Raw genomic sequence first — 27,369 nt, 5'->3', positions numbered from 1 at the left:
TCTTTCTGTTTATCCCTGTATTCTCAAGTCTCCATTCTTACAGAGATTGCTTCGTTACTAATCGTTTGAGATCCCATAGATTCCGCATTCACCATAACTGCCAGATACACCAAAGAATTATCCCTCGTTTTCAAAAAATTCTCATGCCACTCATCCAAATCCTCAATAGCAAATACTTTTCTATCATTGTTATGCTCTGCCTCCCGTTCTCGTAGCCCCTGTGGCATTATTACCACCGCATCCTATTCCAACTCCAACAGTTCTCTCTGAATTTCTAGTTCTTCACCTCTATGGTGTTCCAAGACAACTCTCTCTTTCCCGTTCACTTCAATGTCCTTTTCTTTAATTTTTCTTGTTTTCCATCGAGAGACCGCCTGACATCTTCATTATGCGTAGTGGTTTTTTTCCATACATCAATCCTCCTCCTGTACTTAGCCTCACCCACAAAGATCTCTTTACTCTTTAATCGCATTCCATTCATCTCCTTGATGGCCTTTAATGTCTCTCCTTTTGTAGTATACCTAATGAAAACAAACAGATAGATCCGACCATACTTCTCCTTACGTGCCAAATAGATGTCATTTATCCTTCCTTTTTACTTGAACATATGAAACAATTCATTCTTCGAAACATTGCCAAGTAAATTATTCACAAAAATTATGAATAATTCACTCTCTAGTCGGAAATACCGTCCGAGTTCCAACATGGGACTGTCTAATTTTATTCCATCCTACATTAGACATAGATAGATTATAGAATATAAGGAGTACTTACTCTCATACTTTATTTTCGTATTATTGAAAGAGAAAGTTTTATTCATTAAGATACTTAGATATTGACATTTAATCCATCTTATTTCAATAAAATTTTAAAGATAAAATAGATCAATAAAATTATTTTATTATTTTCGTTGCATATTATGAATAGTTATAATCCACCACATTGACTGGGATAATTGAGTATCTTATACAAAAAATTAAATTTACAAAAAATGCAAACAATGATTTTTTTTCTAAACATGTAATAGTGAAAAAAATTGCATGGCATCCTTAAATTTATACTTAATAAATACCATTTAATATCCATAATGTGGTCATTTTTAAATATTTAAAGTTTAACAAATAATATCATAAAAGAAACAAGTCATTGAGTCTTTAAACATGATAAATAAAACTAGCGATAAGTACAAAAATCATTAAAAATGGATATATATAAATTAGAATTGAGATGATAAAGTTGGTATATATATAACTAATTAAGTAATAAGGTTGTTTTAGATTTTTGCAACAATAAAATCGATACACAAACTAAGGATGAGATTAATAGGATTTTACCGATTAGACCTCATTAACCAATTAGGAAGAGTTTGAAAATGAGGGTAATGATGATGGTGAGCCTCTTTGTTTGGAAATTGTACCCAACATCAAATTGAATGAGAGGTAATGTCTTGAAATTTTCGTAGTTGGGCCATTGGAATTCGCAAACTGTGGCGGTGTACCACCAAAAGTTATCTTGTTGTAGACGTGGGAATTGTCTATAAGCGTCTTTATCATTTTATTAAAAGTATTTATTGGTGAAATCTTATCGTTTTCATCCGATAAAAATCAACATAACTTGCAACAACATCACCATCTCACACAAACACGTGTTACTACACAAAGGCATGTTTATGACACGTGTTAGTACACAAACACGGCTACAATGATGATTGTCTAATTGAATTGAATCGTGTACTTCAATGTTTGTTCTTGAATATTCAGCACCAAAATATGGTTGACTCACTTGAGTTACTCTAAATCTTTAACTTGAACATATAATTTTATACTCTATACTATTCTAAATTTTCACAATGATAGTTGAATATTATTAAAACATATATATCGTTTTTAACCCAAAAGGTTATATAATGGAATCTTGGACTAACAACCTCAATTGAACACCTATATGTCATTTTAGATATTTGTTCACCAATAAATTACCTAAATTTATTAAGATAAAAGATTTCAACTAGCTAAGGTTATTTTGTACAAATTCATTTACACATTAGCCTATTTCATATAAATGTGAAGCTATCAAAAATATTTTCATCTATTTTAATATTTGAATATATATATATATATATATATATATATATATATATATATATATATAAAACAAGTTATTTAATTAAATTATTTAAAAGATATTAAAATTATCAAAATACAATATTTTAATACTATAAATATATTAACATTTATATATTTAAAAATCGTGATAGAATGCAGTCGTTTTAAAATTGAACGTAAATCACTACAAGATATAAGAATTTAGAATTAAATTGCAATATTGCATGATGATCAAAAACCGCTACTGAGAGAATGATGATCAAAAACCGCTACTGAGAGAAGTCATAGCAGTTTCTGATAAATGTGGTATCGCACAAACAATGGGACACTATAACAGTTTTTTTACAGAGGAATTGTCTATAAATATCCAATACTAAGCAATGATGAAGTATAACGTTATTTTCATAAATAGAGATTAAATTAAATTTAATTAATTCGATTTATATGAGAAAATATAAATCGAATACATAAAATTATTTAAGATATGTTTATAACAAAGTAAAAATGATAAGTTAGAGTACCAAAGTAAATATATCAAAATTAAAAAAAATTAGATTGAGATGAAAATGTAATTTTATAGACTAATTTAAATAGTAATTCTCAAAAATTAAATAATAATAATAATAATAATAATAATAATAATAATAATAATAATAATAATAATAATAATAGGCCAATTTTTTTTGGATAAACATTAAACCTTTTGAACTTGTAAATTCAGATTATTTTTTTAGACCTTATCTATTTTAATATTTGTTTTAAAACATTAATAAAAAAATATTTTTGGGTGAAGAAATTAAAAATAACGAATTGACTCACAATTTGAGACAAACTTATAATTTTAAGACTCAATTTTTATACCAAACAAAAAGTATATATATATTCTAGTTTTATTTTATTTTTATATAAATTGAATTTGATTTACTATTTTTTTTATTAAATATACTATTACAAATTTAAATTTTAAACTAACTCTAAACATTAAACTTACTTATCATAACAATTTTGATTGAATTTAAATTTTAAACAATTCTATCTAAAAATTTAAATGATCTTTTTTTGATGGGAGATCAAAACTTGTGTTAATATTCGTATTAATTTCTAAAATTCTATTTCTCGTGGTTCAATATGATAAAAATAACGTCATGAATTAACATAATCAAAATTATAAGTTAGAGTACTAAATTGAGTACATCAAATTTTTGAAACCTAGATTGAGACGTGAATATAATTTCATAGGCCAATTTAAATAGTAATTTTCAAAAATTATTTGTGATGGACAATTACGAATAAAATACACTAATAACTTATTTTTTTTTCAAAATTAAGCTAATATATCATTTTTTATTTTTGTTAAAAATATATCTAAATGATTTGATGTATTACACTTTTTTTAAGTAAATCAAATCAACTAAATTTAATGTAACTCTTAATGTGTGAAAATGACACTATATTTTTTTACTATTATTTTATATTAGATATTTATAGACAATTCCTCTATGAGAAAACTACTATAGTGTGCCACTGTTTCTGCAATGCTATATTTGTCCAAAAATCTCTCGCAGTTTTTTCATGATGCGTTTTTTTAGCCCACGTCATAACAGTTTACATTTAATTTTAAAATGTTTCTATAGATATGTAAATATTGTAAATGTATCTATAATATTAAAAAATTATATTCTAATAATTTTGATATCCAAATAATTTAATTAAATAATTTAATTGTTTAACCATTTTACACTGTAAAACTCTGAATAACCTTTCTTTGGGATGGAGGCAATAAACTTTCATTTGTCTAACACAATTCGCATGATACACTTATGTTTGTCACTACCTATCATTTCCCACTATGCGAAATACTACATGCTTTTATTGTGAACAAATTTTCACCATTTCTGAACAAATATATGCTGAATTCTCTCTTTATCTCGTGATTAAATTTTCACTGATTTCCCACTATATATGGACATGCTAAATGAATGCATTTGTTGTGCAAGTTTAGTTTTTGAGTCCAATTTGAATGGATGTGTTGCGAAATGATACGAAAAGAGATACAACTAATACAATACTAACTTAAAATGTGCAATATTAATAAGGACTTTGTTATTCTGTATATTGGTTAAACATATTATAAAAAAATATTTTAATGTTATGTATTTGTTTTTAACATGTATTTTAATGTATTATATATATATTTCTTACAGTATTTCCTAAGATTTGAGCACTATTTAAGGGATTTTGGTCAATGGGTTATTATATGCACAAAGCAAAATTTGAATTCTCGATATTTGTTTAAGTAGACGAATGAATTGATCACTTAACCAACCCAAATTAATTATATATAATATTTTTTATTATATAATAATATTTATGATGTTATAAAGATTACATGATGAATTATATATATTCTATTAAAGCTCAGGTTAACTATTATTTTAATTAATATTAATCAACTACCGACCAGCTGTAGAAATAATCCTGTTTTGTTTATTAATATTAGGAATAAGTATTATTTTGGTCTTTAACGTTAACGGTCAAAATCGAAATCGTCCTCAGTGTAATTTTTTATTTAGAATCATTCTTAACGTTTTATTTCGTATTAAAGTCGTCCTTTTTATTAAAATTTTTTATTTTATTTCGTATTAAAATCATTTTTTTAATAAAATTTTTTATTTTATTATAAAAAACCCCTATTCTAATAAATAAAAAATAAGCAAAGTTAAAAAAAAAGAAGAAGAAAAGAACGGCAGAGGAGGGGAGAAAGAAAAAGGGGAAAGGCGAGGGGAGGAAAATGAGAGAGGGGCTGCAACAGGGGGAGAAGAGAAGAGGGAAAAGAGATGCACCAGCGCTGCTAGGGCTCGTCGCTACCGTCGCGTCGTCATCGGGCCTTGGAGGGAGACCACCTCGTTGAGCTGTCGCTGCCGTCAGGGAAGCAGAACAGCGAAGAGAGGAGATGCGCGAGGAAGGAGAAAGGACAAAGTGCCAGTTGGTCTGCTTCGGCTTCTGCATCTGCTTCTTCTTCTGCATCTGCATCTGCTTCTTCTTCTGCTTCGACTTATGCATCTGTTTCTGATTCTGCTGTTGAATTTTGTCGTTGAATTTGTTGTTTTTGCTGTTAAATTTGCTCTTTTTTTCTGTTAAATTTTGCTGTTAAATATGTTATTTCTGCATCTATTTTTGCTGTTGCATCTGAATTTTGCTTCTTCTGCATCTGTTGAATTTTGCTGTTGAATTTGCTTCTTTTTCTGCATCTGTTGCATATGTTTCTAATTTTTCTGTTTTTTATTTTGCTATTGAATTTGATGTCGTTGTTTCTAATTTGAATATGTTATTGTTAGTGTTCTTGAATCTGATTATTAGTGTTTGATGGGAGTAAGGAAGGTGGTGGTAGTGAAGTAAGGGGAGTTAGTGGTGGTGGTAAAGGTGCTAGTGGTGGTGGAGGGTATTTTTGTTCATAAAAATTTAAAAAAATAATTTTAATACGAAATAAAACGTTAAGAATGATTCTTAATCAAAAATTATATTGGAGACGATTTCAATTTTAACCCTCAACGTTAAGGACCAAAAATAATATTTATTACTAAACTATAATTCATCTCTCAGCTCGACAAATTAAAAATTAATTTATTGTAAATTTAAATTATATTTAAAAATTATCATTAACCAATAAATTACTATATATATAAAATAGAATTTAAATTTTAATATTTATTTAAGTAAATAAATAAATTAATTATTCAACCACCTCAAATTAAGCGTAACAAAGTATAACATTCTAGCTACTTGGGCTGACTAATGTTATATATATATCCGACGCACATATATACATTTTTTATTCTTCAATTATTCTGATCCTAATATTTAATGATTAGGGTTAGAATTGAAATCGTCTCTTACGTAATTTTTTATTTAAAATTGTCTTTAATGTTGTATTTAATTTTAAAATTGTCTTTTTAAATAATTTTTTAAATGACAAAAATATTCTTTTTCTCACTATTTCATTCTTCTTTTTTTTTTCTTTGGGAAGAACAAATTCTCTTATTCTTCTTCTTCCAGAAGAACATATTCTTCTTTCATTAACAAAATTCAAAACTTCAAATTTTTAAATACAGTAATAAAATTCAATTACATGAATTAAAAATACTCAAATTCATCTTCAATTATAAAAATAAAAAATCTATAAATTTAATTACCAAAAAATTAAATACAAGAACAAAAAAAAAATAGGGAGAAACAAGAAATCCAAAAACAAAAAAAACAACAACAATCCAAAAATTCAGAAATAAGAACATGAACAAAACCAACAATAAAAATTAGGGAATTAGGAATTATGATGAACAAATTCATTATTCAAATTCAGATTCAACAAATACTAATAATCAGATTCAACAACACCAACAACTAAAACATTATTCAAATCCAGAAAAAAACAACATCAAATTCAATAATCAAATCAACGCACAACAACAATGAAATCAGAAAATAACAAATCAAAATTATATTAAAAGTAGAAGCAGAAGCAAGCCCAGAAGAAGCAGAAAGCAGAGGCAGAAGTAAGAAGCAGAAGACGAAACAGAAACAGAGGCCGAAGTAAGAAGCAGAAGCGCGGCGAGGCGGCGAAGTACAGCGGCGAGGCTGCAAGGAGCAGCGGTGAGGCGGCGAGAACGCGGCGGTGAGGAACAGTGGTACAGAAGCAGAAGCTCTTTCTCTGGCTTGCAACAACGGCTCCAAGCTTCGACAGCACCGTCCTCTCCCCTCTCCCCTCCTTTCCCCTTTTCCTTTCTCTCCTCCCCCTTCATGTCTTTTTTTTTATTTTATAATTTTTTTTATTAGAATAGGGATAATTTAGTAATAAAATTAAAAATTTTATTAAAATGGACGATTTTAATACGAAATAAAATGTTAAGGACGATTTTAAATAAAAATTTACGTTAGAGATGATTTCGAATCTGACCCTAAACATTGGGGATCAAAACAATACTTATTCCTTAATATTATATAAATGAAAATTTTTTGACAATAGTAACAATCAATAATTTATGGTAATTATTTTGTACTTTTAATTTTATTAACATTGGTTGCTACGAATGTAAAAATGTGCATCATGTTTATTAGTTAACTATTTTTCGTTAGTTTATTAGAAGAAAATAAAACATCAATCTTTATTCAATTTTAGGGTAAGGTACTAAATTAGTTTTCTACGTTGAGCGAAGTCCTATTTTGGTCCTTTAAGTTTAAAGTGTCTTATTTGAATTCAAAAGAGTTTCATTCAATTTCAATTTAGTTCCCCCGTGAGGTTAAAGATAAATAATTAACGAAATATCCTACATGACAACAGTATAAGAGCAAGATCGATAATTTGGAGAATAACTACAAACTCCAGAGATACAAAATCAATCGTGAATACATCAATACATATATTTAACTTTTTTTTAAGTTTTATAGAAAATATTTCATTTTAATTATAAGAAAAATGATAAATAAATGTATTGATGCATCCACGCTGATTTTGTGCCTTTGGAGCTTGTACTTATTCTCTATATTATCGACCTTGTTCTTATACTGCTGTCATATAGAAAATTTCGCTAATTGTTTATCTTTGACTTCCGGTGGAACTAAATTGAAGTAAAATGAAACTTTTTTAGATTCAAATAAGACACTTTAAACCTTAAAGACCAAAACAGAAATACGTCCAAACGTAGGTACCAACTTAATACTTTACCCTTCAATTTTATTTTCATTACAACATCTATTAATTAATAACTTCAAAATATATAGAATACTAATTCTAAAAAGTTATAAAAGATAATAATGCCTTAATTCAGTAAGTTTAATAATAATAATAATAATAATAATAATAATAATAATAATAATAATAATAATAATAATAATAATAATAATAATAATAATAATAAATATGAATGATTCATATTTAAAACTTTTAATTTTGTTGACATTACATATGCATCTTAATATATATATACTAACACTCATTGAAAGGTATATAATTAATCAAATCAATACAAGGCAAAGGTAGTTTTGTTGCTGTCAGTGACTACTATAATCACTTAATCATGTGTATGTGGGGACCAAGCTAGTTAATTAATTAACTAATACTAATAAGCAATGGTTACATTCATGCATCGCCATGTTCCTGTCTACTATATTTGAGCCAGTTTTACTAAGAATAAAATAATATAAACATCATACTAAAATAAAATTTTAAGGGGAAAAAAAGAACAAACAGCACTACGGTTTGCTCCCTACATACATGTCGTCATTAGTGACGCTTTTGCTTTTGTATATACTATTTTAAGAAAAAATCTTTTTTTTTATCAATTTTATTAATTAAGTCAAGAATTTTATTGAAAAAAAGAAAGAAAGATAAAACCCCATTATTAAAATGGAATGTTATTACTTCGTTAAGTAAGTTGTCCTATCTATTAAAATACTTATTATAAGTAAATAAAAATTAATTATCATACACAATACTAAACATCCTTAATCTAATTTTCATCTTATCCAGCAACAACAATTAGTATTTATCATTTTTAGAACTAAATTCATTTATTTTCTAGTGATTATTACAAAGTCAAATTAAACATAAGGTTGTCATTAGATCCCCTCTTCACATATATCCTCTACATTATTATTATTATTATTATTATTAGAATAAATGTCTTTTTCGATCTCTAACCATTTATCCGATGAATTTTCACCCCTTAAGAAATTTAAAACTTCAAATCGGTCTCTATCTACTTTGATATATGTACGTTATAGTTCCTATCTATTTTGAATAAATGTCCTTTCTGATCCCTAATCAGGAACTGAAACGTACATATATCAAAATAGATAGGGACCGATTTGAGATTTTAAATTTTTTAAAAGGTGTAAAGTCTATTGGATAAATGGTTAAGAACCGGAAAAAATATTTACTCTTATTATTATTATTATTATTATTATTATTATTATTATTATTATTATTATGTTAAAAATCAATCACTAAATTAATTAGTAGCTAGTTTTAGCATATATCTAAATAATCTAATATAATTAATAAAATATATAATAAACCCCCTTCACATGATATATATATATATATATATATATATATATATATATATATAGTATCAAGGAATCACCCACTTATCCCTGACCAAAATTGTTCTGTTAATTTGCCCCCACCACATACCATATGCCATATATACCCCTCAAAGCACTCACTCAAAATTCCTATAAATTCTCACCATAACATTGCAAATATCAATTGCCCAAAGTGCTTAATAATCACTACTACTATTATTATTGGTAGTAGTAGTAGTATTATAGTGCTCACTCTCTTCTACTGTGTATTTATTTTTTTTTTGTGATGGATGTGGATAATAATGATAATAGTGTTGGTGCCATGGTTAGTAGTAGGAAGAAGAAGAAAAAGAATGGGTCAATAAGTTCAATTTTCATGCATGCAGATACCAAAGACTGGTTTTTCATGCTCTTTGGTTTGTTGGGGGCAATTGGAGATGGATTAACCACACCTCTGGTCTTGTTCATCACTAGCAAGATGATGAACAACCTTGGAAGTTTTTCTAATCTTGAAGGAGGTGGTGGTTTCACTCATAACATAAACAAGGTATTATTATTATTATTATTATTATTATTATTATTATTATTATTATTATTATTATTATTATTATTATTATTATTATTATTATTATTATTATTATTATTATTATTATTATTAATGTATGTTTATAATTAAGATTATCCTTGATTTAGAACTCCAAAACCATTATGGTCTGAACTTTGAATTAACAACTATGGCTTGGAGATAGATGAAGGATGTAGACGATTTCTTTTTAAAAAATATTAATTATTTAGTTGATTATCTTCTCTCTCAAGCAATATATACGAAAAGTTCAAACTTCAGAGTTGTTTTTCTATCTTCTTTTCTTTTCTTTTCCTTATGTGTATAGTTTAATGATTAGCATATATATAATTATATATGCTATAAAGTGAGAGACAGATATAACTCCCACAAGACACGCTCATATGGTGCAGATTAAATAATATTCTATCTATTTAAAATAATTGATGTTAATTTGGTTAAAGTAATTTGTTGAATAGCAAGTGCAAGTCGAGAAGAAATCTTACATCAAAAAGAATAAAGAAAAAGTGAAGAATTTATAAAACAAAAACTCTCGCAAAACTTTATGTCTAAAAATTTTGGATTATTAAATAGTGTCATATCATTTTTTGTTATGTTATTTTTTTTTTCTAAAATTTTTCTGTGGTTAACATTTTTTCATGATGGCCCAATTATAAATCACTAAAAAATTAATCTTATATTCAAACAACAAATAATTTACATTATTTTTTGTATTTGCTATTTTATCTAAACTAACAATAGTTATTTTTATTGGGTTGATTTTAATTTGTTGATCTGTGATGCAGAATGCAGTGGCTTTGTTATATTTGGCATGTGGGTCTTTTGTTGCTTGCTTCTTGGGTGAGTTTTATTTGCTATTATTTTCTATTGTTTAATTTATAATTTTTTTTTAAAAAATAACTTTTATTTTTGTCTTCACACATAACGGTACAACATACAGAAAAGTAAATAATAAATTATTATTATTCTAGGAATTATTGTGTAATTCTATCTAAATTGTCTAACTTATTTTTAAAGGTAAAAAATAAAATATTTAAAATTTATTAAATATTATCTATTTATACTTTTTAGTAAATTAGGTACGATCTTAAAAACACCATAGTATTCATCTTATTACTTTATTTGCAGAGGGTTATTGTTGGACAAGAACAGGTGAAAGACAAGCAACAAGAATGAGAGGCAGATATTTAAAGGCAGTACTAAGACAAGAAGTGGCATACTTTGATTTGCATGTTACAAGCACTTCAGAGGTCATCACCAGTGTCTCCAATGATAGCCTTGTAATTCAAGATTGTCTTAGTGAAAAGGTACGAATTAAGAAAAAAAAAATATATTATTATTGTTATCAATTCCACTAAGTTACCAACAGTATTTTTATCAATTTCTGTTAATTCTTATTTATAAATATGTTTAACAGAAATGTCTTTTTAGATGTGTCTAATAAAAATATCTTTTTTATTGCTATGTCTAATAAAAGTGTCTTTATAGATATATTTTTTAAATGTGTCTCTTTATATATATGTTTAAAATATAATAATTAATTATAGTTAGACAATAAATTAACAGATAATATATTAGATAATATATTAGTACCCTATACTTTTTCTATTGTTATTAGGATAAAATAAGATTTAATTTTAATTCCATGAAATTAGTGATTTATAGTTGTGATGATACTTATTAAAAAAAAGTTATAGTGAATTTAAGTGGATACAAAGAAATAAATATATAAATAGTTTGATTTTTAATATTTTTTTATATAAGAGTCTTTTTTTTTTGTCATTAAAACTCTAATAATATATCATGATTTATAAATTTATTTTTCGTTGCTTGCAATTTTTGAAACCTATGTAGGTTCCAAATTTCTTGATGAATGCATCAATGTTTATTGGGAGCTACATAGTGGCATTTGCATTACTATGGAGACTAGCAATAGTGGGGTTCCCATTTGTGGTGTTGCTAGTGATCCCAGGCTTAATGTATGGAAGAACATTAATGGGGTTAGCAAGAAAAATAAGAGAAGAGTATAATCAAGCAGGGACAGTGGCAGAGCAAGCAATATCATCAATAAGAACAGTGTATTCTTTTGTGGGAGAGAACAAGACAATAGGTGCTTTCTCTGATGCTCTACAAGGTTCTGTTAGGTTGGGTTTGAAACAAGGGTTGGCTAAAGGGTTAGCTATTGGAAGCAATGGTGTTGTCTTTGCAATTTGGTCTTTTATGTCTTATTATGGTAGCAGGTTGGTTATGTACCATGCTGCTCAAGGTGGCACTGTTTTTGCTGTTGGTGCTGCTATTGCTCTTGGTGGATTGTAATTATACTTCTCCCTTTCTCTCTTTCCATTTCTTCATATGCTTTCATTTTAGATGCACTTTAATTTAAATATGACATTATTTATTTTTAGGTGACTACTTCTATAAAGATATCTTCATATAAAGATGATAGATAATTTTGTCAAATATATCAAACAATTTAATAAGTTGCAGTATTGTTTTCATATGAAGATGTAGTCTTGGAATAATCATTTTATTTTTATGAAAATTTTTTATGAGTGATTACTTACATGTAGTTGTCTTCGTATAAAAATTATAGATAAAAATCGTTAGATGATTTGATATATTTGACTAAATTATCATTTAATAGTTTTCAACTAATATTTTTTAGATAAAGATATCTTTAAGTGAGTAGACACTATTTTTATATAAATACCAATTTAATAATTTTTTTTACAAACTCATATTATAGATGAGTTTGTAAAAATTTTGGTAAAACTCAGCACGTGAAGTATACGAAGTTGACTACATTTGAGTTTCCACAAAAAAATTTATACAATAAACAAAATTAGCGGTGAAGAAAAATTTTTCAAACTTTATCATTTCTAACCCCTTTTTTTGGTGAATCAGGGCGTTAGGTGCCGGTCTATCCAATGTTAAGTACTTCTCAGAAGCAATTACTGCAGGAGAACGAATCATGGAGGTTATAAAACGAATTCCAAAGATTGATTCGGACAACATGGTAGGAGAGATTCTCGAAAACGTCTTAGGAGAAGTCGAATTGGATCATGTTGAATTCGCATACCCGTCGAGGCCGGACAACATGATACTATCCGACTTTTCCCTGAAGATTCCGGCCGGGAAAACTGTAGCCCTAGTGGGAGGGTCCGGGTCGGGGAAATCGACGGTGATATCATTGTTGCAAAGGTTCTATGACCCAATAGGAGGTGAGATAAGGCTTGATGGGGTGCCAATTATGAAGATGCAATTAAAATGGCTAAGATCTCAAATGGGTTTGGTTAGTCAAGAGCCAGCACTATTTGCAACAAGTATAAAAGAGAATATTCTGTTTGGGAGAGAAGATGCATCTGAGCAAGAGATTGTGGAAGCTGCAAAAGCCTCCAATGCTCATAATTTCATCTCACAATTGCCACAGGGATATGATACCCAGGTCAGTAATTTTTTTTTTAATGAAACTATTATGTAGCTATAATTAATTTTAGAAAACACATTAAATATACTTCTAAAATATACAAGAAACTTTTATATTATGTTAATTTAATTTATTTCACTCTATCAAATAATAAACACAAAAGTTTTAACTCTTAGGCAGATTTAATCGTATTTTAAAAACATTGCATGCTAACTATTTAATTTTATTTATAATATTTAAAATTGTGTTATATATTTAAAAATAAGTATGTAGTTGTACATATATATGCTCATATTCTCTCTTTCGTTTTGTGTTTTTGTCTACTAAATTATTAATGCATCATATACTTCAGATCATTGCTGTAGACCAAATAATTCAAGTCTTAAGAAGCATGATAGAGATATCTTAAAATCATTTTCACAAAAAATAAAACATATATATACCCACAAAATTATTTTAGAATTTATTTACTTTTTAATTTGCCCACATGTTTAATTTGAAGTTGATGCCATAAATCCATGACGATGACGACATTTAATAGTGTGTGTGTGTGTTTCACAAATAATTCTTTGCTTTAATGATATCCCATATTCAATTCCATGCTGTAATAATAATAATATGATTATAACAACTAACAATTTTGTAAGAAAAACAGCAAAAAATATACCAAGTAATAATTTATTTGGTGGTCCACGCACAAAAAGCACTTCATCTTTCTTCCAATGTGCGATCCTAAAAATTGTAAATTGTAAATTGCCACTTTCTATTTTAATTTTTAAGAATCAAATTCCATAAATGGCCGGCATCTCTTTCTCAATTATGCAGTCAAACTATTACCGAATAGCATCTTTAATTTTTCAAAGCAATATCTTACATCTCACTACAGCTCATCGACCATGATCCAAGTTTAATAGTATGTATATATAGTAGCAGATAATTATTTTAGAAAAAAAATAAAAGAAAACAAGGTTTTAATAGATAACAATTAAGAAACTGTTTTTTAAAAAGTTTCTATTAATATAATAAAAGTTTTGAAATTTTTAGTATAATCAATGTATTAGAGTTTGTTTGGATGTCATTAAATTGTTAAAAAACTTTAATGATTTTTTTATTTTTTAATATGTTTAATAAAATTTTAATAGTAAAAATAAAAATACTAATAAAATATTTTTTAAATTTATAATTTACATATTTTTTTAAAGTTGTTTACTTAAAAAAATTATTTTCAATATAATAAACAAATTAAAAAGTATTTTTATATTGTTATTGTTGTATCCAATATAATTATTAGAAAAAAGATTTATATAAAATATACAAATATAAAATTAATTTTTTTAAAGGTCTTTTAAAAGAATTATTTGAAAAAAAAAAGATCTTTTTGCAAAAATTTACCTAAATAAATTTTTAGAAGTTTGATTTTATTTTTAATAAAAAATTTTTACTTTAGAAACCTCAATGAATATTTTTAGTATACTTATATTAATAAAATTCAAAGAATATTTTTTATGTAGGAAAATCCTAAGACAATCAATAATTAAAGAAACGGAGTGAGATTTTCTATTACAAGTAGTACACACACACCGACTATAAAAAAACCAATAAAAAAGTACAAACATTTGTCTATTCATATGAGTCATTATTATAATAGTTTTATTTTTAATCGAATTCTTAAATAATATTGATATCATCAACGTGGAACAATAGAAGACAAATGGAAAATATATATTCATTGGTAGTCCGGCTCCTCAAGCAAAATATAAGAGGATATCAGTGGTTGACTTCGCTCGGGCGTCAAATTTTAAATTAAAATTAAATAAAATTACGAAAGAAATAATTCGCAAATGAAATAGAGTAAAATGTTTTCAGAAGAAGTATTATAATAAAACAATGAGAAAATTAATTTTTTTTTTGGTGACTATGAGAAAATTAATTTGGGTTGTTTAATAATTGACTTATACATTTAAATAAATGTTAAGATTCAAATTGTCTTGTATATACATATAACAAATTTTTAGATAAAGCTAAAAAAGTCAACCAATAATAATATGATATCTGCTATTAAAGTTTTTCGTTGTTATCAAATTTGATATTTTTTAAAATAAAACATAATTAAACTAACTAAACTAACTAATTTTTTAAATATAAAATAGTAAAAATATCAAAAACACCCTTAGTTAATATTTTACTTTAAAAAAATGTATTAGTTCAATTAATTTAAAGTCAGATTGAATTGATTTTTTTAAAAATATTTATTTTTATTTTTTAATAGACAAAATTATTTTACATTTAGATAGATTTTTTTAAAAAAATAAATATTAAAAATATCTTTTATTTTTATTTTTTTTAAACATAGTTTTTTTAGAAAATAATTTATTTTTTAATAAAATTTTTAAAAAAATCTAAAAATAAATTTAAAATTGAATAAAAAACTTATTTAAATATATTTTTCAATTAAAATAATAATCTAATAAAATTTTTTAAAAAGATGTTTGTGCATTCAAAAATATAAACACTTTGTTTTTTGTTTGATAAATAAAAAGTCCATGTACTTATATTTGTAACTTTTAAAAATTATGAGTACTTTTGAAATCACTTAAAGAGAAGTTTTTTAAAGTTGGTTGTGATTATTAAAATTAAAAAGTTTAATATAATTTCGTACATTAATTAATATTCAAATTTAATTCCAACAATAATTAATGTCTATTATAATCTTTTTAAAATTTAAAAATTATTTTACTAAACGTACTTATTATTACTTATACTTATTAAAAGTTATTTTTAATTTAATTTACCAAACACAAATAAATACTACAATTTTTAAAAAGCAAACTTTTAAAGGCTGACTTTTATCAATTATTTTTAACAAATAAAAATTTTACCAAATTAAATTTTAGTTATTTTTGCTTTACACATGTTTATTTTCTGTTTAAAAAAATAAGTTTGACTTTAAAAAAAAAGTATTAACCCTTGTCGCAGATATTCTCTAACTATATGATTTGTCAGAAGCTGCTTGATTAATTAATTAAGTTTCGTCCTCCTAATAACAATATTATTATTATTATTTAAACAAATCATGATCATGATGATAACAACAAATTCCAGTTTTATAATTGCTGGACGTAATAACCTTCCTCAGATATCTCCTTTACGGCAGCGTTCACCTTCCCAAACAACCAATATCTATTTCAATTATTGAAAAGAAAAAATAACATACTTCACATTTCTTATTATTATTTATATTTAATTTATTAAAACTGACTAATAGGCACGTTAAAATCTATATTCTATATTAGTATATTAGTACTTATAAATTATATAATTATATTAGATATATACCAATATTAACTACTAAAATTAGTTATTAATATAAAATATACATTTAAATATAAAATACACATACATTAAATTATAAATATATAATAATTAATTTTAAGGCATAAATAGTCTTTTTGTAAACTATAATATTCGTAAAAAAAGTATACTAAAATTTTATAACATATTTGTGTTCATTCTAAACTATATATATATATATATATATATTAACTTAAGAATACTTTTTCGAAAAAATATTAGAATATTATCAAATATATTTAAAAATAGTATTATATGTATAAGTTTTTTTATTAATTAAATTTTAATAAATTGATATAACATCAACAAAAACTATTATTATATTATCACTCTTATTCATTCACTCATCATTTATTTTTTATTATTTAATTTAATTAGATTTAATTTACAAAAAAATTATATATATAATATTTTTCTATAGTTAATATGTATTTTAAAAATTTATTAACAAAACAACCATGCTAAAATATTCTAAAATTAACTATTAATGTAAAGAATATATTAAAATATAAATTATATATTAAAAATAAGTTAAATTATATATATATATATATTTATATATAAATATATAGCGATAAATTTGGTGAATGATTTTTTATTTTGCATATTTTTGTTAAAAAATATGCATAATTACAAAAAAATGCATGTGGTGATGGATGCAGGTTGGGGAGAGAGGAGTTCAAATGTCAGGAGGACAAAAACAAAGAATCGCCATCGCAAGAGCAATAATCAAGAAACCAAGAATCCTCCTTCTGGACGAAGCAACAAGCGCACTCGACTCCGAATCTGAGCGCGTTGTTCAAGAAGCCCTCGACAAAGCCGCCGTTGGCCGCACCACCGTGATCATTGCCCACCGCCTTTCCACCGTTCAGAATGCTGACCTCATTGCCGTCGTTCAGAACGGCAAGGTCGTGGAAATAGGGCCCCACCAAACCCTAATTCAAAACGATGCCGGAATTTACACTTCCCTCGTTCGCCTCCAAGCGTCAAAGAATAATAATGAACAAGACGACACTGTCGTTTTGCCTCCTCCTACTCATCCGTCGTCCATTTCCAACAAGGATATTCATAACACAAGCAGTCGAAGGCTCTCGCAAGTCAGCCGATCCAGTTCAGCAAACTCCGTTGCCCGCGTGGCTTCTTGTGCCGGTGATGATCATGACGTAGAAGAAATAGTCGAAGATAACAACTTTGCTGTTCCTTCATTTGGCAGGTCAGTCACAAATACTCACTCTCTTTTTATTTCATGTAAAGATAATAATTTGTCAGGTCATTTCAATTATAAAAATATTATTTATATATTAAAATTAGATATTAAAATGAATTATTATATATTTTTTACACATAATATAGCTTAATTAATTTTTAATATATATTTTATATTTTAATATATATTTTATATTAATAATTAATTTTTATTTTATATTTTAATATGTATTTTATACTAATATTTAATTTTGATATATATTTAATATGATTGTTGATATTTAATTATTAATATAATAAAATGTTAATCTTTTAATTATTTTTTTTGTATAAAATGTACGTTTAATTTTTCTTTTTCTCTTGTTATACAAAATTTATTATTATTATTTTATTTTTATGTTAAAAGAATTTTTAGGTATTAGGTTTGGTCTCTATTGCTAATTTGTTACAATAGTTATATTTGTATTAATATATTAGCATTTAATTAAATAATCTAATAAAAACTTTCTATAACAATTTGTGTCGAATGTTAATAAAAGGGAGCAGTGTAGTACTATCTAAAAACAGTTATACTTATGCTATATATATATATATATATATATATATATATATATATATATATATATATATATATATATATATATATATAAATTAGTTATCAATATAGAATACACATTAAAATATAAAATTTATATTAAAAATAAATTAAATTATATATATATATTTATACACAAATGCATAATAACTAATTTTAATATACACATAATATTCTTTAACTAAAAATTAATATTTTATTAAATATAAAAAAATAAAAATTAAAACACCCTCATTCTTAAATCATAAATCATAAACTCTAATTTTAAAATTTAAATTATTGATATAAAATATAATAAATAAAAAATTAATATTTGTTTAATTACTAAATAATATATTAATTTTTATTTAATAAGAAGCGTTTAAAAGTAATAATTATTTATAAAGCCAAAAGAATTTAGGTGGATTTTACAATAAGAAAAACTTATTATATAAAAAGTTTTGTTATATTATTTATTCTTTTTAATAGTTAATTAAATTTTTGAGTCCGTTATGGTGTAGGTTGTTAGCTCTAAACCTTCCGGAGTGGAAGCAAGCATGTTTGGGATGTATGAGTGCAGTGCTATTTGGTGCAGTTCAACCGATTTATGCATTCTCGATGGGGTCAATGATATCCGTTTATTTTCTGACGGACCATGATGAGATTAAGAGGAAGACTATGATCTACGCACTTTGTTTTCTAGGGTTGGCTGTGTTCTCTCTAATTGTGAATGTGTTGCAGCATTATAACTTTGCTTACATGGGTGAGTACTTGACAAAGAGGGTTAGGGAGAGGATGCCTTCAAAGATTCTCACTTTTGAAGTAGGCTGGTTTGACCAGGATGAGAATTCAACGGGTGCAGTTTGTTCTAGACTTGCCAAAGAAGCAAATGTGGTATGTTTTATTATTCTTACTTATGTTTATGATAAGGTAGTGATAATGATGAATCTCACATTTTTCATTTAGTAATTAAAAATGTGTTAGTTTAGTATCAAAAGGAAAATTAATATACAAAATATATCTCTCTAGAGAAATGTAACTAAAGATGCAACAAATAGTTTTTTTTTTAAAATGTAATATAGAAGATATATTATACAGAATTTAATTTTAATATACCGTCAGTGTAAAACTATTTTATACAATTTTTTATATTGACCACTTAAATAATCATAAAAAAATAATTATAATTATAATTATATAACTGTATACAATATTTTCAATATATCAAAATTAAACTTATATTATACATCACCTATTTATTTTTAGTAGTCCAATTTAATTTAATTTCAAAGGACAACATATATAGTTATATTCATTTTTATTTTTTGACTTGTGGGGCTACTTATTCATACTTTTCTCTTCTTTTGTCATATGAACTTTTTTTAGGTATGAAGCAAAGATCCAAGTAACATTTCTCTATTATTTTTGTTGGGTCATAATGTCTTTTTAAACATGCACCGATTCATGATCCATAATGTTACATTATCAATCATTTCTTCTTGTCATTCCATTAAATTTAATTTTGATGTGCAGTATACATGTGTCCAATTATATATTATTATTATTATATTAGTAAAAATAATTATTTTACTGTAACATATATTATCAAAACTAAACTTTTAGTTTAGGTGTCCTCTATGATATTTAATATTTACTCATAAAATTTAAAAATAAAAAAGTGGATCTCATTTTATTCCATCTCTATTTTTGGACAAATTAAACAGAAAATTTGTAGACACTAAAAAATTCATCTTTATTTTATTGCCTCATTATCTTTCTTTTGTTTTTTTTGGTCCACTATATTTTCTGTTCTGACTGGCCAAGCATTATCTTCTTCTTTTATTCATGATGTTTCACTTTGACATGATTTCAGGTAAGGTCCTTAGTGGGAGACAGAATGGCCCTAGTGGTTCAAACAATCTCAGCGGTTCTAATAGCATGCACCATGGGCTTGATTATAGCATGGAGGCTCGCCCTTGTTATGATAGCCGTTCAACCAATCATCATAGCATGTTTCTACACAAGGCGTGTCCTTTTACAAAGCATGTCAAGCAAGGCCATCAAGGCCCAAAGCGAAACCAGCAAGATAGCCGCCGAGGCCGTCTCCAACCTCAGAACCATAACTGCATTCTCTTCCCAAGACCGGATGCTCAAGATGCTCGAGAAGGCCCAACAGGGTCCAAGACGTGAGAGCATCCGGCAATCTTGGTATGCCGGAATTGGGCTTGCTTGTGCCCAAAGCCTCACGTCTTGTACATGGGCCTTGGACTTTTGGTACGGTGGAAAACTTATAGCCCACGGATACATAACGTCCAAGGCGCTGTTTGAGACCTTCATGATCTTGGTGAGCACGGGTAGGGTTATTGCCGATGCTGGTAGCATGACTAGTGACCTTGCTAAAGGTTCAGATGCTGTGGCCTCTGTTTTTGCCATCTTAGACAGGTATATAACTAAATAACACACAAATATTTGATATTAATACTTGTCAATCTTGAGTATAGATCCTTGTTAAAAAAAATTGAGAGTGTAAAGTATAATTTCTAACCCTTCATTATTTTTTATCTCATATTTATTCTTGATTTCACTTATAAAATTAATTATAGAAGATCACATTTTACTCCTTTAATTATTAAAAAAATTGAGAAGATCTATTCCCGTTGATCCTTTTCATTAATGCTTCACATGTTCTATTAACTTCTATCTCATCTTGCCATTTTAGCAATTTACATGTCACGTCATTATTTACTCAAAAAAAATATAACTAAATATTTTAATATTATATACATAATAGGTGTGTTTGATTTTGTTTAGTGTTTTTAATTTTCGAAATTTTATAAAAAAAAATAGAAAATAAAATTTTATTATTTTTTATAAAATTCTAAAAAATAATAAAATAAAAACAAAAAATAGAAAATACAAACTAAATGCACCATAAAATTTGCAAGATTAAGGTCTGGTTGTTTTTATTTTTAATTTCTATTTTTGAAATTTTGTAAAAAAACAAAATCTTGTTTAATTATTTCCACTCTTTTTTGTCTTGAACTTTTCTTGGTCACACTTTTTGGGTTAATTATTTTGCGATATGAGCACAGGTACACTAAGATTGAGCCCGATGACCCAGAAGGGTACAAGGCGGAAAAATTAACGGGCCAGATGGAACTAAAAGATGTCCATTTCGCATACCCAGCTAGGCCCAACGTGATGATATTCGAAGGGTTCTCAATGCAAATTGATGCAGGGAAATCAACAGCACTAGTGGGCCAAAGTGGTTCAGGCAAATCAACAATATTGGGTCTAATTGAGAGGTTCTATGAGCCAATGAAAGGACAAGTGATCATAGATGGTAGAGACATTAAATCATATAACCTAAGGTCACTAAGGAACCACATTGCACTAGTGAGCCAAGAGCCAACTCTATTTGGTGGCACCATAAAGGAGAACATTGCTTATGGAGCTTGTGAAAATGATGACAAAGTTGTGAGTGAAAGTGAGATTATAGAAGCAGCAAGGGTAGCAAATGCACATGAATTTATTGCAAGTTTGAAAGATGGGTATGACACATATTGTGGTGATAGAGGGGTTCAATTGTCAGGGGGTCAAAAGCAAAGAATTGCAATTGCAAGGGCAATTCTGAAAAATCCAGAAGTTTTGCTATTGGATGAGGCAACAAGTGCACTTGATAGCCAATCAGAGAAGCTAGTGCAAGGTGCATTGGAGAGGGTTATGGTTGGAAGAACAAGTGTGGTTGTTGCTCATAGGTTAAGCACAATTCAGAATTGTGATGTCATTGCTGTTTTGGATAAAGGGAAGCTTGTGGAAAAAGGGACTCATTCATCATTGTTGGGTAAAGGCCCAAGTGGTGCTTATTACTCTCTTGTGAGTCTGCAACAAACAAGACCAACCAACACTAATAATAGTAATAATAATGTTGGTGAAATTAGCTAGTTAATCAAAAAGTCAAAGTCAATGGTCAATGGTCAATGGTCAATATAGGGCTATTGTGGGTGATAGGTGCAAAGTACACAAAGATGGCACTTGAACTGATCAAGTTGTGTTATAGTATTAGCCACTTGTAAGAATATTTATATCTTACGCCATTCATGGTTAAATGTATATATATAACTATAATTATAATTATCAATGCATGCATGTACCTTTATCAATCAATAGAAACTTGGTGCAAATTTTTCTTACTTTTTTTTTTCTTTTAAGTTTACACACAAAAAAAAACAACAGAGTCATTTACTTATAAATAGTAAGATACAAACTACAAAGTGCCACATGCTATATAATCTTTGTTGAATAACATACCTCAATCTATTTGTGTATAGTTCCTAAAATGTAGTAAGAACAAAGATTGTGAGAAAAGATAGTACATTCATTCATGTCTTCATAGAAACTTTCTATATAACCACTCCATAAGCAATATGTCACGTTTCTCTTCCAAAAGAAGACCCAAAAAAAAAATGTTGGGTAAAATTTCAAATGTAGTTCTTGTTCTTGTTTATTACTCTATTCTAACATCATCATATTCTAATGGTTATCCTCTTTCAACACAAAATAGATGGATCATTGATGAATCCACAAAGCAACGGTCCAAACTAGTTTGTGGAAATTGGGCAGGGCACCTTGAACCAATGTTACCAGAAGGACTTAACAAGAAGCCATTAAAGGATCTTGTTTCTCAATTGGTTAATCAAAGATTCAATTGTGTTCGCCTCACCTATGCAATTTACATGTGGACACGTTACGAGAATAATGTTGTTGAAGACACGTTGAGAGATTTAAGAATACATAAAGAGGTTGTTAAAGGGATTTCAAAATCAAATCCTTCTTTGTTGAAGATGACTCACATACAAGTCTTTGATACATTGGTTAAGGAACTTGGAGATCAAAATGTGATGGTGTTGCTTGATAATCATGTTAGCAAGGCAAAATGGTGTTGCAATGATGATGATGGAAATGGGTTCTTTTATGATAAATATTTTGATCCTTTGGAATGGATGCAAGGCCTTAGTTTAGTAGGCAAACACTATGCTGGAAATTCTGTTGTATGTACGAAATTCATATACTTTTTTTTCTCTGTTTCTATTTTGGGAAACGATAATGTTACTCCTAAATTAATAACGCCACTTTTTAATTATATTTTTTTTTATCTTTCTTTAAAACTATCATCGATTTTTATTTGTTATATCAACTTTTTCTGATATTTTTTGTCATATTCATAAAGATTGTGGATAGTTTTAGAAAAAGATAAAATATATATCTAATTTAAAGGGAGCGACATTATCATTTTCTTCTTTTTTTAACAAGTTGTATTATTTGTACATATAGGGTATGAGACACTTTGCTGACTTCGACCTACTTTAGTTGACAAGGAGAGATTCGAAAAAATTCATCAGGTAACTAAAAATAAAAATAAGATAAGACAAAACATAACTTAAAATTTTATATAAATTTTTTTCTATTTTTAGGATTAAATGGAAATAAGTAAATATCTAAAAATATTTTTAAAATTTTATCAAATTATTTTGGAGACATTGTCAGCTAATTTTAATAAAATACATAGGTTGACGGTGTCCCACACTCTAATATGTACACTTAATATTTTTAGTTTCTTTTAATTGATTTGAATGATATTGACATAATTTTTTTTTAGAAATGCTAGTTATCCTTTAATTTGTAACTTTTAATCAGTCTTTTTAAAAATTTATTATTATTTAATTGATTTAAATACCCACTTTCACATACTAATTGTTCAAAAAATTAAAAAATTACTTGTTTTTTATTTTCTCTTTCTTCTAAAGACCGAATAAAAAATAATATTTAAAAGATATCTACTGAATAAAAAATAATATTTAAAAGATATCTAATTATACGATTTTTTTTTTTAATGGGGATATTGACACAACTATTTGATCCTAGGTTTTTTTTTTTTTTGGGTTTAAAAATAGGTGGTGGCAATGAGCTTGAGGAATGAATTGCATGGTCCAAGGCAAAATAAGGGAGATTGGTACCATTACATGAGTGAAGGAGCAAAAACAATTCACAAGGCAAATCCACAGGTACTGGTGGTTGTGTCAGGTTTGAATTATGATACAGAGTTTCATTTTCTAAAGAGAAAACCTCTTAAGTTAAACATAGGGAAAAAATTGGTGTATGAGACACATTTGTATTCTTGGTCTGGGGTTGGAATACTCAACTTGAAAGAAACTTGGACTATGCAACCATTAAACAAGATTTGTGCTAATAGTCTTGAAGCATTGGATAATCAAGTAGGGTTTCTAAGAAGTGGTAGTGATGCAGCTCCTATAATCTTTAGTGAGTTTGGATTTGATGAAAGTGGTTCTAATGAAGAAGACAATAATTTCTTGACTTGCCTTCAAACCTACCTAGTTGGGAATGACTTGGATTGGGGCTTGTGGGCATTTCAAGGTAGCTATTACCTAAGAGATGATAAAGCTCAAGTTGATGAGAATTTTGGGTTAATGGATTCCTCTTGGACTCATCTTAGATACCCAAATTTCAATGAGAAGTTCCAACTTTTGATAAGGAAGATTCAAGGTAAACTTTTTTGAGTTATATAGAAACGTTGCCTATTAATTTTATTTTATGTGAAATTAATAATTGAGAGTCGTTAGACAATAATTTAGTCAAAGCTGTCAAATCATTTAACGACTCTCAACTATTAACTTCACATGAAATTAATTTCACTTGAGTTTTCATCGTATAGAAACATATATAGAATGTCATTTCATTAGTTTATTTATCTTTGATTTTGTCTCTAACAAAAATATGTAGAATAAATTTTTTTAAGAGATTTGTTAATATCATAAATTTGCCTCATACTATTTAAAAAAAAGTGATAGATTAATTCTTTTATTTGTATGAAAATTATAATTGTTTTTACTGTTTTTTTTTTAACAAAATTCTAAAAAATAAAAGATATTGAAAATGAAGAAAGAAAATAAAAATGCTAATCAAGCACAACTTTATTTTTTTAGTGTTACAAATAGTTATGAATTGTTTTTAATATTCCAAATATTAAATTAAGATACTTTTGTTTCATCATATATTTATGAAAATAGATTTTTATTTCCAAAACAACCCCAATAATATATCAATACAAGGAAGAGTTCTTTGATAATAGTAATTCGTATCTTAATTTTTATTTTTATTCTCTTGATATAATAATATTAAATACCCACCTTTTTCAATGAGAATAGAATTTTAAAAAAATTCTTAAAACTAAGTTATTTCTAAAAAAAAAAAAAATTCAAACTTTAAACAAACACAAGATAAAAAAAAAAAAAAACAAATATGCACTAATAACCTCTAACCTCATCTTTGTTAATAATGTAGATCCTACTTCTAAGGTCTCCAATAATGAATCTATCTTGTATTACCCTTTAAGTGGTCAATGTGTAAAAGTGAATGGAAGGAATGAACTTGAAGTGAGTAGCTGTGAAACAAAAGATAGATGGATTCATGATGGAGATGGGGGTAATATCAATTTAGTAAAAACTAACAAGTGCCTAACTTCAAATGGTGAAGGATTTCCAGTCACACTCTCAAATGATTGTAAAAGCAAGAATAGTTCTTGGATGTTTGTATCACGTTCCAAGCTTCATTTGGCCACAACAAATATTCAAAGTGATGGGGAATACTTGTGTTTGCAAAAGGATTCAAACTCACCCACAATTTTGACCTCAAAATGTATATGCATAGAAGATGATGATGATTCTACTTGTTTAAACAATCCACAAAGTCAATGGTTCCAGCTTGTTCCCACCAATAATAACGTATAGTTTTGATTTTTTGCTTGAATTTATTTACATATATAATAGCATACTCCATTTTAATATATAGTATGTAATTCAATTCAATGCATTGGATTTTTTGTTTTTCTCATTCTTTTCACAGTTATGTGATGGTTAATGATTGTGATTTCAGGTTCAACCTTCCACACAAGCCATGTTCTACTCCCAACCCAAAATGAGGGACAGGAATATAAAGACATCTTCATATGCTTCAAAACTATGCAAGAGTCAAAGCCTTGTCCGAAAGTTTGGTCAAACTGTAGGATTAATAGTCTTTTTCTTCACTCTTCTTTTCTAAAGAGAAGTGTTTTTTGAGCGCTAAATCTTTTTCTTAATTAGCACTAAGGTAGTGTGGATTGTAATTTTTCTTATAAAGATAGGCCAGTACTTACATACAAATTACTAATGTATATAGACACAGAAATTAGACACGTTTGGTGGTGAAAAAATATTTTATTCAAACAAAAATTAGTGGAACATTATAAAGTGGTTGCAAGAATTTAACCGGTAAATGAATCGGTAGAAAAATTGGTTCAATAATTTAGTGGTTTAATTAAAATTCAATTAAGATTTAACTGATTTAATTAAATATAAAATATAATTATTAAAAATTTAATATATAATTTTAAATATTTAAATTTAATAATTTATAAGTTAATAAAATTTAAACTTTTATAATTTTACATAATAAATTGTCTATAATTTATTATTAAAAATTTACAAACAACTTCAAATATAAAAATATATAACTAAAAAACTTGTTTAAAATTTTTGGGAGCATTATTTTGTGGCTGTTAATTATTTTGTGATTGTTCCATCTTCAACATATAGCCAACAACTCAGAATAAATCTAGAAAAATTAACAAAATATTCTAAAATTATTATAATAAAAAACAACAACTCATAATTAAAGGTGTACATGGGTCGGATGAAATTGAATTTGTCCTAACCCAAATTTGATCCTAAATACATATTTCGACTATTTTTTAAACACTAACTTGACCTTAGACTCGATTAAACCTATATATATTCGGACCACAATTATACCAAATAAAAATTGGATAAAAACTGGATCTTTAATAATAATTTATGAAAAGAGATAAAAGTTACTTGTTAGTTGTTACAAAGAAGTTAATAGCAAATGTCAAACTTAAATCTCTTCATGAATTATAATTCCATGCGTTTTTTATCTTTTTTCTAGTTTCATAATTTTTATTAAA

General features: G+C 26.7%; 3 protein-coding genes across 3 annotated transcripts; all 3 read left to right on the top strand.

Annotated features, from left to right (window-relative positions):
- The first annotated feature begins 9,221 nt into the window (after positions 1-9,221).
- On the top strand, positions 9,222-22,496 carry LOC112716328 (ABC transporter B family member 15). Its single transcript, XM_025768215.3, has 9 exons — positions 9,222-9,735; positions 10,557-10,611; positions 10,900-11,078; positions 11,626-12,083; positions 12,676-13,216; positions 17,212-17,762; positions 18,851-19,223; positions 20,203-20,771; positions 21,422-22,496. Exons 1-9 carry the CDS (start codon positions 9,475-9,477, stop codon positions 22,272-22,274), a joined length of 3,840 nt encoding a protein of 1,279 aa, XP_025624000.1. The 5' UTR covers positions 9,222-9,474; the 3' UTR covers positions 22,275-22,496.
- A 120-nt stretch (positions 22,497-22,616) lies between these two features.
- Positions 22,617-23,548, top strand: LOC112717903 (glycosyl hydrolase 5 family protein-like). The gene has a single exon (XM_025769825.3). The coding sequence runs from the start codon at positions 22,757-22,759 to the stop codon at positions 23,534-23,536; it is 780 nt and encodes a 259-aa protein (XP_025625610.2). The 5' UTR covers positions 22,617-22,756; the 3' UTR covers positions 23,537-23,548.
- Positions 23,549-24,292: 744 nt separating this feature from the next.
- LOC112717902 (glycosyl hydrolase 5 family protein) lies at positions 24,293-26,137 on the top strand. The gene is made up of 2 exons (XM_025769824.2): positions 24,293-24,893; positions 25,692-26,137. Exons 1-2 carry the CDS (start codon positions 24,293-24,295, stop codon positions 26,135-26,137), a joined length of 1,047 nt encoding a protein of 348 aa, XP_025625609.1.
- Positions 26,138-27,369: the final 1,232 nt, after the last annotated feature.

This window comes from Arachis hypogaea, chromosome 10 (genome assembly GCF_003086295.3).
Source record: "Arachis hypogaea cultivar Tifrunner chromosome 10, arahy.Tifrunner.gnm2.J5K5, whole genome shotgun sequence".
Lineage (NCBI taxonomy): Eukaryota > Viridiplantae > Streptophyta > Magnoliopsida > Fabales > Fabaceae > Arachis > Arachis hypogaea.
The sequence above is the reverse complement of the archived record's forward strand: the minus strand, read 5'-3'. Positions and strand labels throughout refer to the sequence as shown.